This window comes from Malus domestica, chromosome 02, assembly GCF_042453785.1.
Source record: "Malus domestica chromosome 02, GDT2T_hap1".
Classification (NCBI taxonomy): Eukaryota; Viridiplantae; Streptophyta; class Magnoliopsida; order Rosales; family Rosaceae; genus Malus; species Malus domestica.
In genome coordinates, this window is record NC_091662.1 from 3,186,480 (window position 1) to 3,200,313 (window position 13,834).

At 36.5% G+C, this 13,834-nt stretch overlaps 3 protein-coding genes and 1 non-coding gene across 6 annotated transcripts; 2 read left to right on the forward strand and 2 right to left on the reverse strand.

The window, feature by feature from the left end:
- The first annotated feature begins 7 nt into the window (after positions 1-7).
- LOC108175068 (disease resistance protein RUN1-like) lies at positions 8-7,517 on the forward strand. Its single transcript, XM_070805700.1, has 3 exons — positions 8-168; positions 265-883; positions 5,815-7,517. The coding sequence occupies exons 2-3, from the start codon at positions 354-356 to the stop codon at positions 6,968-6,970; spliced, it is 1,686 nt and encodes a 561-aa protein (XP_070661801.1). The 5' UTR covers positions 8-168; positions 265-353; the 3' UTR covers positions 6,971-7,517.
- On the reverse strand, positions 3,391-3,523 carry LOC114823827 (small nucleolar RNA snoR138). Its single transcript, XR_003771774.1, has one exon. It is a non-coding gene; the product is annotated as a small nucleolar RNA snoR138 (small nucleolar RNA).
- LOC103406739 (disease resistance protein RPV1-like) lies at positions 7,203-9,569 on the forward strand. The gene is made up of 3 exons (XM_029109515.2): positions 7,203-7,400; positions 7,521-8,114; positions 8,241-9,569. The coding sequence occupies exons 1-3, from the start codon at positions 7,203-7,205 to the stop codon at positions 8,901-8,903; spliced, it is 1,455 nt and encodes a 484-aa protein (XP_028965348.2). The 3' UTR covers positions 8,904-9,569.
- LOC103406737 (uncharacterized) lies at positions 8,198-13,209 on the reverse strand. Of its 3 annotated transcripts, none has more exons than XM_029109532.2 (4): positions 12,878-13,200; positions 9,989-11,566; positions 9,742-9,884; positions 8,198-9,242 (listed from the first exon to the last, which is right to left on the reverse strand). In XM_029109532.2, the coding sequence occupies exons 2-4, from the start codon at positions 10,394-10,396 to the stop codon at positions 9,188-9,190; spliced, it is 606 nt and encodes a 201-aa protein (XP_028965365.1). In that variant the 5' UTR covers positions 10,397-11,566; positions 12,878-13,200; the 3' UTR covers positions 8,198-9,187. The 3 variants fall into 3 exon arrangements, 1 of the variants encoding a protein (XP_028965365.1); XR_003776630.2 differs by lacking the exon at positions 8,198-9,242 and having other exon boundaries at positions 9,515-9,884; positions 9,989-11,302; positions 11,416-11,566; positions 12,878-13,209; XR_011571811.1 differs by lacking the exon at positions 8,198-9,242 and having other exon boundaries at positions 9,515-9,884; positions 9,989-11,302; positions 12,878-13,207.
- Positions 13,210-13,834: the final 625 nt, after the last annotated feature.

Consider the following 13,834-nt stretch of genomic DNA (forward strand, 5'->3'; position numbering starts at 1 on the left):
GTAGATCTTAATTGTTTCTGCCCTCGTTGTCTTGAAAAGCACACGCGGAGCTTCTCTCTTTAACGTGAATAAAGCATCTTTCAGAGTTTCCAAGAATTTTTAAGAAAGTCTTTATCCTTTTGTGTTCCTTTCTTTCCTCTTTTCCTCTGTTCACCTTCTCGCCCAACGGTATGTTGTTTCTCAAGTCAATACCTAAAGATTATTACATTATAAACTTCTGTTTTTGTGGATTAAAAGATCTTGACTTGGGTTTAGGTGTTTCAGTATCATCGGTTTGGCAACACAAACACAACCACTGCTACATTTTTCAGTCGTAATCTGAACCACTACAGTGCTATACAGTGGATATAGCCATGGCAGCCCACGGAGTCTCATCTTCATCATGCTCCTCAAAACTCTGGAAGTACGACGTGTTCTTGAGCTTTAGAGGCGAAGACACACGTAAGGGCTTCACGGGCCATCTCCATCAAGCATTGGAAGGAAAGTGCTACAAGACCTTTATTGATGAGGACGATCTGAAAAGAGGGGAAGAAATAAAGCCCGAACTGTTGCGAGCCATCGAAGAGTCAAGGATCTCTATGATTGTCTTCTCAAAGAGGTACGCGGATTCGAGTTGGTGTCTCGACGAGTTGGTGAAGATCATGGAGTGCAGATCCAAACTGAAGCAACATGTTTTGCCAATATTCTATGATGTTGAAGCTTCAGACATCAGGAAGCAGGAAGGTAGTTTAGCCCCAATGTTTCAGAAGCACGAAGACAACATCTGTAAAGAAGAAGATGACAAAAAACGGGAAGCCAAGAGAGAAAGGGTAAAGCAATGGAGAGAGGCTCTTACTGAAGCTGCAAACTTGTCTGGCCACGATCTTAAAAACACTGAGAACGGGTAACTATTTTTTTTATTCAACTTTGATTATTTAACTGAAAATTTAGCTTTCCCCCATAGAACTCCTTTTTCTTTGCGATTAACCCATCATATATATTTTTCCAGACTGCACGTCGTATTTGTGTCTCTTCCCCTCCACTTAACTCTAGAATTAACACTGTCAATTATTATATGTAAGTTACATATAATAATTGAAGTAAATAATGTAACTAATAAAAAAAAAAAAAACCTAGGAATTGAAGTAAATAAACACGAACACCCGACAACCACACCCAAACACCGAAAACCCATCCTCTATCGCTTTATTACCTTCCCTTTCACCTTCACTTTCACTTTCACACGTTCATTTTCCTCTACTCTTCATCCTTTCTATCTCTCTCCTCACACTCACTCCCTTCACCGTCGTCGTCAAAGCCTATGATTTCCGGCTTCAAATCGCGGTGAAGGGTCGAGATGAGCGGCTGCGATTGAAGGTCGATTTGTTGCCATATCTGCTCGGCATCGAATCCGTCTATCAAGACCTGATGTAACGGCGATTTGGGAGTGATTAGCGCTCGGGACTGCTTGTGCTGTGTATTAATATTTTTTTTGGTTGAAAAGGAGATGAAAAACGGAATGGGTTTAGGGTTTGGGGTCTCTCAGTGAGAAAATCGCAGAGAGATGGTCAAACTTCAAAATAACTTCTCTTTTTAACGAAAATGTCTTTTTAAAAGTATAGTAAATAGTGATAAGTAAAGGTTAAAATTGTTTTTATTGCTAATCTATCGTGACGATAAGCTCATTCTTTCTTCTTCAGTGTAGATAATATCGTTTGTTCATAAAAAACAGTGACAAATATTTTTATAAAAATAATACACGAATTTAATTACAAAGTTTTGTTTGAAAAAAAAAGTGACAGAAATATTTTTATAACAATTAATGGACAAATTGAATTACACATGTATAACGTGTGGGCATATGACTAGTAGTTTTATTTTTATGTTGATTAAACGATTTTATCTTGGCTTAGTCTCATAATAGGCTAGCAATAATGTTGTTTAAATTTGCTTTTGGCGATAATCGAACTTAAGACCTGTCACTTACAATTGAAGAAGAATATCACTATATCGTAATAATAAGTGACGACTAATAGTTAACAATGTTAACTTTAAAATTAAGTGAAATGACATATGTAAATAAAAATAGTAAAAAGACACATGCAACTAGGGACAGCAGACCCTTGGTCATTGACTGGGCTTTAACTAGAAAAATTAATTAAATTTGCTTTATGACTCTGATTACATAATTTTGTAGTCCGAAAGCCCCTTATTATGTGATGATACATTTAGTTATGTTTGTTTGTAAATTTGACTAATTAATTATTGTTTTAAATTCCATAAGAATTAAAATTTCGTGTTAATTTAACGTGCATAAGCATTAGTAGGTGAGATTTTCAAAGTTGTATGATAATAATTTACCTATTGATGCTAGGTAAATTGTACATGATAATACTCTATGGGCTTGTTTTGTGGGTCGGATAGGGATAGGCTGTCAACCGTTAAAATGGACTCAAGAGTCCATTGCCGGGTGTTTGATGCGAATAATGAGCATTAGGGATGATGGGATTCCAATTTTGGTTACAAGTCCAGAAAAGGGCTGGTTTCTTAACCTGTTCATTAACATGGGATATGAGTCAAGGTGGGGATGGTCGTCGCGGGCAGCGGCGTGGGGTCGTCGTAAGCACAGACCCAACATTCTAGAAATGAACTTTCTCCAATGACTCTTCTACCACCGTCGATTACGATGACAATTACTGCCATCCCCACCTGTCTTCGATTGTCTTCTCCTTCGCCTCCTCCCCCGTCCAGTAATTTTCTGCTATCCTTTTTGCATTTTCCTTGATTTCAATTGCTTTGTTTCCGTTTCTGGAATATTGGGTTTAGTGCGTGGGGTCGATCTTTCTGTGTTTTCTTTGCACTTCTACTTTTCAATCCAATCCTAATCTAGTTGGGATAGTCTACACCAAACAGTAGATGAATAGCCCAACCCATCCCAGGCAATCGTAACCTAACCACTCCACCAAACGTGCCCTATAGGTAAATAACTTGCCCATACTATCCAGGTGAATATGCAATATATAGGTAAAGAGAGCTATTAGACTCATTCTGGTGTCTTATTTTTCCACTTATGTTATATTTACATCTATTATAAAAAGTTAAATGTATTTTCTCACCCACTATTATCCCTAAAATAACCCTATACGTATATAATTAGAGATAAATAATGTTATTCTCTTCTAAAAACCAGAAAATAATAATAAATAAATAACCGTTTCCTTTCCAAATTCCAATTGGGGTGGGAATGAAGAATTCTGGGTTTTCATTCTTTGCTTTTCCCCTTTTGTTTTCTTTTTCATATGCATTTTCCATTTTTTGCCATCCAAGGAAAAGTTCAAAAATAAAGAAACAGGAATATATTTGTTTTCAGAGTTCACTTCGGTTTCAAAATTAGAATAATTAACTGAAACCAAATGTTCGAAAACGAACCAAGGATGAAGAAATGGAGTTCATCACCATCAAAAGGCTTTCAAACAATGTGTGCCCAATATGAAGCAAATGGTATGAGATTTGTGTTTCACCTTCTGGTTATTCGAAGGGCAATTAATTATATAAAATTCAACAATACTGTTGAAAGGAAAAGAGGGAAACGGTTATTAAGGGAAAACTCATTAAAAACAAATTTACCCTAACCTAATAAAAACGAATTTCAAAAATTCTCATAGGAAAACGTGAAACAAATTGCATCCTGATCTAATGCAAATTCAAATAAAAAGTTACAGAGCTATGCTTCAATTGTACAATGTCGACAAATCAAAATGACCCACATAAAATTATCTTTTACCTCTTCTATGGAAACATAAACATCTACTTCTTCCGTAGAAACGTCATCTTCTAAGTTTATTATTTTTGTTTTCTCTGAATGATTTTGCTTTCTCTGAATGAAATGAGATGAAAATGATGAGTTAGGGTTTAAGGGAGACAAATTTTCTAAACATAGCGTAAGAGTTATCACACCCAAACTTTTATTTTTTATATAAAAAAAATTAATGCAAAAAGGGGTAATTAAGGTCTTTATTAGTCATTTTATAAATGGACAAATTTGTAATTAAAAATTTTATAAAAAGGTGGGTGCAAAGATAAGACATTGGGATGGGAATAACACCTCTCATAGGTAAATTACTCAAAAAACAAATTGTACAATTACAATAAGCCCACAATCCACAAATTTAAAAGGTAAATTAGTGACTATGCAATCTAATTAAATTAGTGAATATATGTATATACACACACACACACACACACACACACACAATATACAGTCTTGCAGATTACGAGAAGCTCAAAATGCATAGATTATAGTTATTGAACACGCAATACAATATTTAAAACACACAAAGAAAATAAGGTAAAAGACTATTTACTACCCTCATGTTTTGTGGTTTTCAACATTTAGTACATCAAGTTTTTTTCGTCTCAGATTCATACCTAAAGTGTAAATTTTGGGACAGTCTCATACATCTGTTAGTCAAACTGTTAAATTTGCCGTTAATTGTGACGTGGCGCCATGATTGGACGCCACATGGCATCCACGTTTTTTTTTTCTTTTCTTCTTTCTTCTTCTTCCTTCTTCTGCAACTTTTTTTTTCTTTTCTTTTCTTCCTTCTTCTCCTTCTTCCTTTCTCCTTCTTCCTTTCTCCTTCTTCTCCTTCTACCTTCTTCTTTCTCCTTCTTCTTCTTCTTCCTCCGAATCTGGGGAAGTTTTTTTTTTTTTTTTTTTTTATTCTTCTTCTTCTTCTTCTTCTTTATTCTTCTTCCTCCTTTTTTCTCTTTCTTTTTCTTCTTCTTTTTCCTCCGACTACAACTTTTGTTTTTTTTCTTCTTCTTCCTTCTTCTTCTTCTTCTTCCTCCGAATCTGGGGAAGATGAAGGTTTTTTTTTTTTTTTCTTCCTCCTCCTTCTCCTTCTTCCTTCTTCTTCCTCCGAATCTGGGGAAGATGGAAGGTTTTTTTTTTTTTTTCTCCTTTCTTCTTTCTTCTTCCTTCTCATTCCTCCTTCTTCCTTCTTCTTCTTCTTCTCCCTCCGACTGCAACTTTATTTTTTTTCTTCCTCCTTCTTCTCCTTCCTCCTTCTTCCTTCCCCTTCTTCTCCTTCTTCCTTCTTCTTTTTCTTCTTCCGTAAAAAAAAAAAAAAAAAAAAAACCTTCATCTTCCCAAGATTTGAGGAAGAAGGAGAAGAAGGGGAAGTAAGGAGGAAGGAAGAAGGAGAAGGAGGAAGAAAAAAAAAACTTCCCCAGATTCGAAAGAAGAAGAAGAAGAAGGAAGAAAAAAAAAAAACTTCCTCAGATTCGGAGGAAGAAGAAGGAGAAGGAGAAGGAAGAAGAAGGGGGAAGGAGGAAGAAAAAAAAAAGTTGCAGAAGAAGGAAGAAGAAGAAAGAAAAAAAGAAAAAAAAAACGTGGATGACACGTGGTGCCCAGTCATTGCGCCACATCACAATTAACGACAGATTTAACAGTTTGATTAATGGATGTATGAGACTGTCTCAAAATTTACACTTTAGATATGAATCTGAGACGAAAAAAACTTGATGTACTAAATATTGAAAACCACAAAACATGAAGGTCATAAACAGTCTTTTACCCAAGAAAATAATTAGCTTTTATTGTCTAGATTGTGTAGGTTATCTAATGGCGTAAGAACAAATTTGATAATAGGTGTTACTGGTATAAGTTGTAAATAATTTTTAATAATAAGGTCACTTATTTTTCTATGTGACAACTTAAGTAATAATAGGTCACTTGTTGATATATTTCTTCTAATTAGTTAATCCTTGCAAATAGTTAGTCACTGCAAGTTTGCACCGCCATTTATATTTTCTTACAAATTGTTTTTTCAGGCATGAAGCAAAGCTTATTAAGAAAATTATTTATGAGAATCTTTGGAAATGGCTCCCCAGAACAAAAAAATTACATGTGGCCAAGTTCCCAGTTGGAATCAATTCTCGTGTTCAAGAAATTATCACTTATCTTTCAAGTGGTGAAGGAAATAAGGTTCTCATGGTTGGAATTTGGGGGATGGGTGGATTGGGTAAAACAACAGCTGCCAAAGCCATTTATAACCAAATTCATCATGAGTTTGAACTCAAAAGTTTCCTTGCCGACGTTAGCGACGCTACAAGTAAACATGGCCTGGTTCATTTGCAAAAAACACTTAGTTTTGACATCATGGATCAAGAGATTAAAATAAGCACTGTTGATGAAGGTATCTCTTGGATAGAAGAGCAATTTTCACATAGAAAGGTACTTGTCATTATGGACAACATAGATGGAGAGGAACAACTCAATGCAATAGCTGGAAATCACAAGTGGTTTGGTCCAGGAAGTAGAATTATCATAACGACACGAGATAAACATCTACTACTAAAAGTGGACAAAGTATATCAGGCTCAGATATTGAATAAAGGAGAAGCTCTAGAACTGTTTAGTTGGCATGCATTTGGAAATAGTTGCCCTAATGAAGAATATCTTGAAGTCTCAAAAAAGGTTGTTTCTTATTGTGGAAGTTTGCCACTAGCCCTTGAAGTTTTAGGTTCTTTTTTGTGTGAAAGACCCCAAAAAGTGTGGAATGGTCAATTGGAGAAATTAGAAAGAACTCCTGATGGAAAAATAATAAAACCACTAAGAATGAGCTTTGACGGGCTAGATGATACGGAGAAGGTTACATTTCTTAACATATCTTGTTTCTTTATTGGAGAGGAAGAGGACCGTGTTGCAAAATTGTTAGATGTATGTGGATTTTCAGCAACAGTAGGAATCAACGTCCTCTGTGAACGATGCCTTATAACTGTTGAAGGCAACAAGTTGAATATGCATGATTTGCTTCGAGAAATGGCCAGAGTAATCATTTCTGAAAAATCTCCTAGTGACCTTGGAAAATGGAGCAAGTTATGGAATCGTGAAGATGTATTGACATATAAATTTATAAGTACACTCCCAATAAAATTTTGGATTTTTGCATCGTACAAGAAAAAGCATATGTCTATTATACTTTAAACAACATTCATGTGTAAATATATGCGGTTGCGCAAGGAAAGCTTAATTAGGCAACAATAGTACTTGCATATATTCACCGTACGTGATTTTGCCTAATAAATAATAATACATGTAAACATATGCAATCCCTTTCTTACGTAGTATAACCTTTTGTTAACAGGGAACTAAAGAAGGACTTGCTCTACATTTTCCTTATGACAATACTAGTTTCAGTACCGAAGCATTTGCCAATATGAAGGAACTGAGATTGCTTCAGCCCATCAACGTGCTGCTCAATGGAGATTACAAACATCTTCCCAAAGAGTTACTATGGTTGTCTTGGAGTTCCTTCCCTTTGCAGTCCATACCAGATGACTTTTTTAATCTAGATAAATTGGTAGTTTTAGATATGAGTTTTAGCAATCTGGTACAAGTTTGGGAGGGTTCCAAGGTACAATGAATTATACCTGATGATGTTGTGTTTCTATTTGTTTTTTAGATTTCTTCTTTTTTTTCATAACATCTTCATTTCGGATATTAATTTCAATTTTCTTTTGATTTTCTGCAACAGTCGCTACATAACTTGAAAACCCTTGATCTCAGCCGTTCCTATGACTTACAGAAATCACCGGACTTTTCACAAGTCCCAAATCTTGAAGAGTTGATATTGGAAGGGTGTGAGAGTTTGACCGAGATTCACCCCTCCATTGGTCATCTTAAAAGACTTTCTTTGGTGAACCTTAAAAGTTGTTCCAATCTTCGTTCTCTTCCAAGGGATTTCTATAAATTAAAATCTGTTGAGACTCTTCTTCTTAATAGGTGTTCAAAATTCATAGAACTGCATGAGGATATAGGGGAGATGATATCACTGAGAACACTTGAAGCAGATGGTACAGTCATAAGAGAAGTACCACCTTCCATAGTAGGATTGAAGAATCTCACTCGTTTATCTCTGGACGGTACTACGGGTATTCGATTATCCCTTGACCGCATGAGCTACGTAGAGCTTAATGGAGAATACAAACATCTTCCCAAAGAGTTAATACGGTTGCGTTGGTTTGGATGCCCTTTAAAGTCCATACCGGATGACTTTTTTAATCAAGATAAACTAGTTGTTTTAGATATGCGGTGGAGCCAACTGGTACAAGTTTGGGAAGGTTCCAAGGTACAATGAATTACACCTGATGATGTTCTGTTTCTATTTGTTTATTGGATTTCTTCTCTTTTTTTATTTTTATAACATCTTCATTTCGGATATTAATTTCAATTTTCTTTTGATTTTCTGCAACAGTCACTACATAACTTGAAAATCCTTGATCTCCGCTGTTGCCGTTCCTTACAGAAATCACCGGACTTTTCACAAATCCCAAATCTTGAAGAGTTGATATTGGAATACTGTATTAGTTTGTCCGAGATTCACCCCTCCATTGGTCATCTTAAAAGACTTTCTTTGGTGAACCTTAAAAGTTGTTCCAATCTTCGTTCTCTTCCAATGGATTTCTATAAATTGAAATCTGTTGGGACTCTTCTTCTTAATGGATGTTGGAAATTCAGAGAACTACATGAGGATATAGGGGAGATGATATCGCTGAGAACACTTGAAGCAGAGCAAACAGCCATAAAAGAAGTACCACCTTCCATAGTAGGATTGAAGAATCTCACTCGTTTATCTCTGGAGTGTAATTTGAGCGGTATTCAATTGCCCCATTCGTTACTGGGATTAAACTCTTTAAGGGAATTAAATCTCTCATGGTGCAAATTAGCTGATGACGCAATCCCTAAGGATCTTGGGAGTCTAATTTCTTTACAAGTTTTGGATCTTTCTTGGAATGTTTTTCATACCCTACCCAGCCTCAGTGGTCTTTCAAAGCTTGAAACTCTGCGGTTACATAATTGCTTTAACCTTCGTACAATCCCTGATATACCACCAAATGTGGAAGTTCAGCTTGTGTAATATCCTGAGGTTGATGCGTGCAATATGAAGACTATCTTTTCAAGCTTTTACTTTGGAGTTTGAGGTTCTTTGGGGCTCTTGAAGCAGATTCTACAGCCATAAGACAAGTACCACCTTCCATAGTAGGATTGAAGAATCTCACTTTTATCTCTGCGTACTGTGCCTGGTCATTTGCCCAAATTACCTGATGATGCAATCCCTAAGGATCTTGGAGGGAATGATGTTCATACCCTACCTAGCCTCAGTGGCCTTTCAAAGCTTGGAGGGAATGGATGCATATATCTTCATACAATCCGTGATTTACCAAGAAGTTTGAAATTCTGTATGCCATTGATTGCCCTGCATTGGAAACAATGCCCAATTTTTCGGAAATGTCAAATATGAGAGAACTGGAAGCAAGTGATTCTCCCAAACTCAATTGAGGCTCCACGCTTGGATAAGTTATTAAACCCCATGACATGGACTGATATGCAAAGGTTTACCAATCTCACAGTTGATTTTGGCAAGAACATCATACAGGTATCTCTCTCCCCCCTCCCCCTCTCTCCCCTAAGTTCTAATTGCCTTCCTATTGTGCGCATGCAGATTCCTATGGTTTTTCCAAAGAGTAGTTGTATTGAATTTTGAAGATATATTGCATTCAGAAACATTTCAATATTACAAGAACCGATATAAAATGCATCTAATGGTTCGAGAAATAGCACTCGAAATCGCAGAAATACAAATGCACCAACGTTTTCTTGTCAAATGCACGTTCTCATTTTACGAGTGCAACCATACTTAATGTTCAACACTGGACACTACATAATCAAGTTCTTGTAATTCAAGAAGGCCATACCTCCACTCACTCTGAGATACAAAGGCATCTGTTTCTTCTTCCCTAGGGTTTTCGTCTGCAAGACCAGCTTTGATTGGGGAAGCGTCACTTTTATAGTCCGTAATAATTCTCATCTCACTTTCTTCACTCACAACATTTTTGGTCTGCATAAAGAACATTACTACGTTTAGCTTCGTAAAGTTATATTTGTAAGGTGAAAAAAAAAGCAGAAATTTTCTAAAACGATTTTGAGACAAGGAAGACTTACAACTGATTTAGTTACTTCAGGATTTTTGGCTGGATTTTCCTTCTTTAAGTGATTTCTTTTCCGCTCAGTTGAGTTACATGCTACATTTCTGAGATGAGCGTTTCGAGATTGTGATTGTCGCAGTAATTGGTTGCCAAGATATTGACTTGAAACAGTCTTCTCACCTTCCTCAAACTGTTTCTTCAGAGCAGCCTGCAAAGGTCTCGAGGGGTACTCTTCAATTCCCATGAGCTTGGCAATCAGACTCGGCCCTTTCCCCTCCTTTTGCGAAGCAGCTGTTGTTGCTGCAATGGTGGAGTCACTGGTGGTATGAAACATAGAACTCTGGGTTGGGCCGGTGGAGGGAGTATCCAAGCACGAATCCATATATCGAAAATAGTTTACCCTTTTCGACAGATTATTTTCCATCAGTTTCTGCCTCGCAAGGCTGTCTCTGATCACCTTCTTAAGCTCTTGATTTCCATTCCTCGAAAACCATCAGCAGAACGCCTCGGTTTTTCAAATTCCATCACAGACTTGTGTTTTTTTGTTCAAGTGAGACATACTCTGAAGCTTCCTGTGCAACTTGCTAAGCATGACAAGAGAACTCTCCCGATCAAGAGCTCCTTCCAAGTAGTCTTTCACAATGTCCTTCTACTGCTGCCCTTCGAAACTCATCTCTTTCGACCAGGAATCAATTGTGTGGTTTAGCTTATGAGATCCTCTGGACACTTTGACACATTTTTAGATTTCACTATATCTGTCTCTGGTGAGTTCCTAATAACCGAAGTCACCTTTTGGATCTTATCAACCTTCTTGTCAATTGCCTCCTTTCTATCTTCGAGAAAGTTGAAAGCTTCTCATTCTGCAGATCTCAAAGCCTTTTCTTTCGTCTTGGCCTCTCATTCTTCAGGTTTCTCTGCTGTCACTTTCCACTTTTTAGCTTTTTCTTCCTTGTCAAACCTTTTGCTTGGAATCTCTTCTGCTTCCATTTTTCAGTGCATTTTTTAAGACTTCAAAGCTCCTTCTTTTGCTTCCAAACTTTTTGGCATCTTTTTGGTGTAGAAAGCTTCCTCTCCTCGACCCAATGGTGCATGAGGCTCCTCCGATTACATAGATGAAAAAGGAACTACTTTGTAAGCTTTTGGATTTCCTGCTTATGTGTGAGGCACAGGATGACTTGGAGTGATTCCAAATTTCGTCACCTTCACTGTGGTGCCTGAATTTATCTAATTGCTCTATTGAGTTGATTTCCAGTGCACCTTTGGTGTGATGCCAAAGGCCAGAGTGATTCCAGATCTCTCTTTTGTTCCCATCTCTTCTTATTGTTACATACTCTAGATAAGATATATGGTCACTCGTGCAATCAAAAACCTTTTTCTAAGAATAAGACAATTAAGCATCCAAGTTGAAGAAAATCAAACCGACTACTGCAAGTTAGAATATACCAATCCAATAATGGGGTTTAAGGAATGCTTTCCAGAATATGACGTAACAAAAATGTTGAATCCAAGTTGAGCATATATTGGAGAGAAGAAGCTATCCAAAAAGTGAATAACCACCATATAGATAGTGATCGCTACTGGAAATAGGATCACACTGCAAAAGAACAAAGAGTGAGCAGCTAATATTTATATATATATATATATATATATATATATATATGATCAAAAAGCAATCTCTAAGAAAGAGAACGAAGCCTTGATCTCATTAGCTACTAGATTAAACGGATGCGTCAAGAAAAATCCATGCACACAACATGATTAGCGTAAAATTACATGAAATTGGCTCGGTCTAAAACTTATAAGAGGCTAAGTTGTGCATTTCTTGAATTCATCTAGCTAGAGGCTATTTCTTTATCTTATCCAACTATTCCTTTGCCTGTAACAAAACTCCTAGAGTTCAAACAAATGAGAAAAGAATAGAGAAAAATAGATTATAAATGCATGCCAACAATCTAAGTTTAAGTTCCTGTCACCACTAAAGCATTCCATCTTTCAGCATACCTCATGGCTCAAGCTAATAAATTTTACTCTCAGCTCTATATCTTAAGAATAATCAGAAATCCAACAACTTTAAAGATATTTGACCCTCCCCACAGCATAGGATTGATGGTTGACACATACAGTATCGATATAGTATTGCATACGAACATGATTTGAACAAAATAGGAGCCAGAAGAAAGAAATGGCCATCATCCTATCATGAACTTTTTTGATGACCAACATCTAACAACTTAGGAAAACGTCTGCGCACAGATAAAAGAGATAAGAATGATTGTTGTGAAGATTAAGAAAAAGGAGCACAAACACTCAAAAAGTATGAGAACTTATGCGGCAGCAACTTAGGCCACCAAAAGCAACCAACTTTGACACACTCTAACCGGTTCTTGATAAATTACTGCTGACTTACAAGACAAATTTTTACGTGCGTACCAGTATATAATGCAGCAGGAACACCTTTAAACTGACTAAAAGTAGAACGCAACGATGTCACTAAATTTCTTGTAGAAATGTTTAGATATACCCGAATCAATTGTTTGATCTTCTTATCACATTACTTGGAAGCTCGAGCAGAGAAATAGAGCGGAAAGTAATACCGAAAATCCAAATTAGCACATTACAAGTCCAAATGAACTGATGCAAAATTGACAAACAAAACAAGACCAAAATCTGAGTTTGCTCCTCCATTAGCCTCAGGAAACACTAAATCAGACAATGTCAAACACAAAATTAGAAATTTAATCGCCACAATCAACCCATACATCACAATTAACACACACATACTAACATAAATTCGCAATCTATGCAAAAACTTTCAGCTTTTCCCTCGAATTTTCCTCCATTTTCTCAGCAACCAAACACAACACAACACGCAAAGCAATGAAAACAAACAGCAATCGAAACTCACCTCGCGGCCGGTGCGGTAGGAGGAGGAGGAAGACGAGGAGGGTTTGGACGATGCATCTTCGTCGCCGTAGTCCGCCACCGGAATGAGAAGCTCACGATCGCGGTTCTCTGTCTCTGCTAGCCGGATTATTACGTGTGAGGAGTTGAAGGAAATGTTGTGTTTTGTTGTATCGCTAATTAAACAGGGGGCGGATTAATTAATGCTTAATATCTCATTGTTTCTCAATTTTTTGGCAATGAAATCTTTAGATAAGAAAGTTGTTCAATATTTATACATACACGCTTCTTGAATGTAATTTGGATGCTCTTTTAAATTATTCAACTCAGTTTTGGATTCTTAAGAGCGGATTAGAATGAGGAGAACCAAGCTTAAAGTGAAAAATGATAAGAGCATTTTAAATGACATGTCAAATTTATAGTAACATCATTAACTTTTAGAGAACACAATTGAGTTTGGCTTTAACTGAAATGTTTTAGCCCCAGTTTGGGATTGAGGTGATTTTAAAAAAAACTCATATGAAAAAAAGCTGGGAGTGTTTTTGGTGTTTGGTAAACTTAAAAAAAATGACTTATTTTGGAAGCTGCTGTGAGAATAAGCTGAAATCAAAGGAAAAAGCTGAAGCTGCAATTTGTAGCTTTGGAAAACTAGTTTTTTTTCAAAGCACACAGAACTACAGTGCTCCTTTAATGAAAAGACCCACTATTAGACTGCTTTTTTTTCCAAAAGCACTTTTACAAAAAAGTTTACCAAACACTCTGCTGATTTATTTCACAGCCGCTTATTCTCACAGCAGTTTTTTTTCAAAGCATAGCAATACCAAACCAGCCCTTAGTCACATGAAACAATGGCTTCAATAAGTGCTGCCAATTTTAACATCATTTTTGTATTTTCTCTCTTTTTTAAACACCATGCCCACCTATTTCTACCATTAAATTTAAAGTGGAGCTCAATGTAGAT

Coding starts and splice junctions, on each gene's coding strand:
- LOC103406737 (XM_029109532.2), bottom strand. CDS start 10,396: ATGGAAAATAATCTGTCGAAAAGGGTAAACTATTTTCGATATATGGAT. Junction 9,885..9,988: donor CTGAAGTAACTAAATCAGTT/GTAAGTCTTCCT, acceptor TTCTTTATGCAG/ACCAAAAATGTTGTGAGTGA. Junction 9,243..9,741: donor GTATCTCAGAGTGAGTGGAG/GTATGGCCTTCT, acceptor TTTCCAATGCAG/GGCAATCAATGGCATACAGA.
- LOC103406739 (XM_029109515.2), top strand. CDS start 7,203: ATGAAGGAACTGAGATTGCTTCAGCCCATCAACGTGCTGCTCAATGGA. Junction 7,401..7,520: donor AAGTTTGGGAGGGTTCCAAG/GTACAATGAATT, acceptor TTTCTGCAACAG/TCGCTACATAACTTGAAAAC. Junction 8,115..8,240: donor AAGTTTGGGAAGGTTCCAAG/GTACAATGAATT, acceptor TTTCTGCAACAG/TCACTACATAACTTGAAAAT.
- LOC108175068 (XM_070805700.1), top strand. CDS start 354: ATGGCAGCCCACGGAGTCTCATCTTCATCATGCTCCTCAAAACTCTGG. Junction 884..5,814: donor CTTAAAAACACTGAGAACGG/GTAACTATTTTT, acceptor TTGTTTTTTCAG/GCATGAAGCAAAGCTTATTA.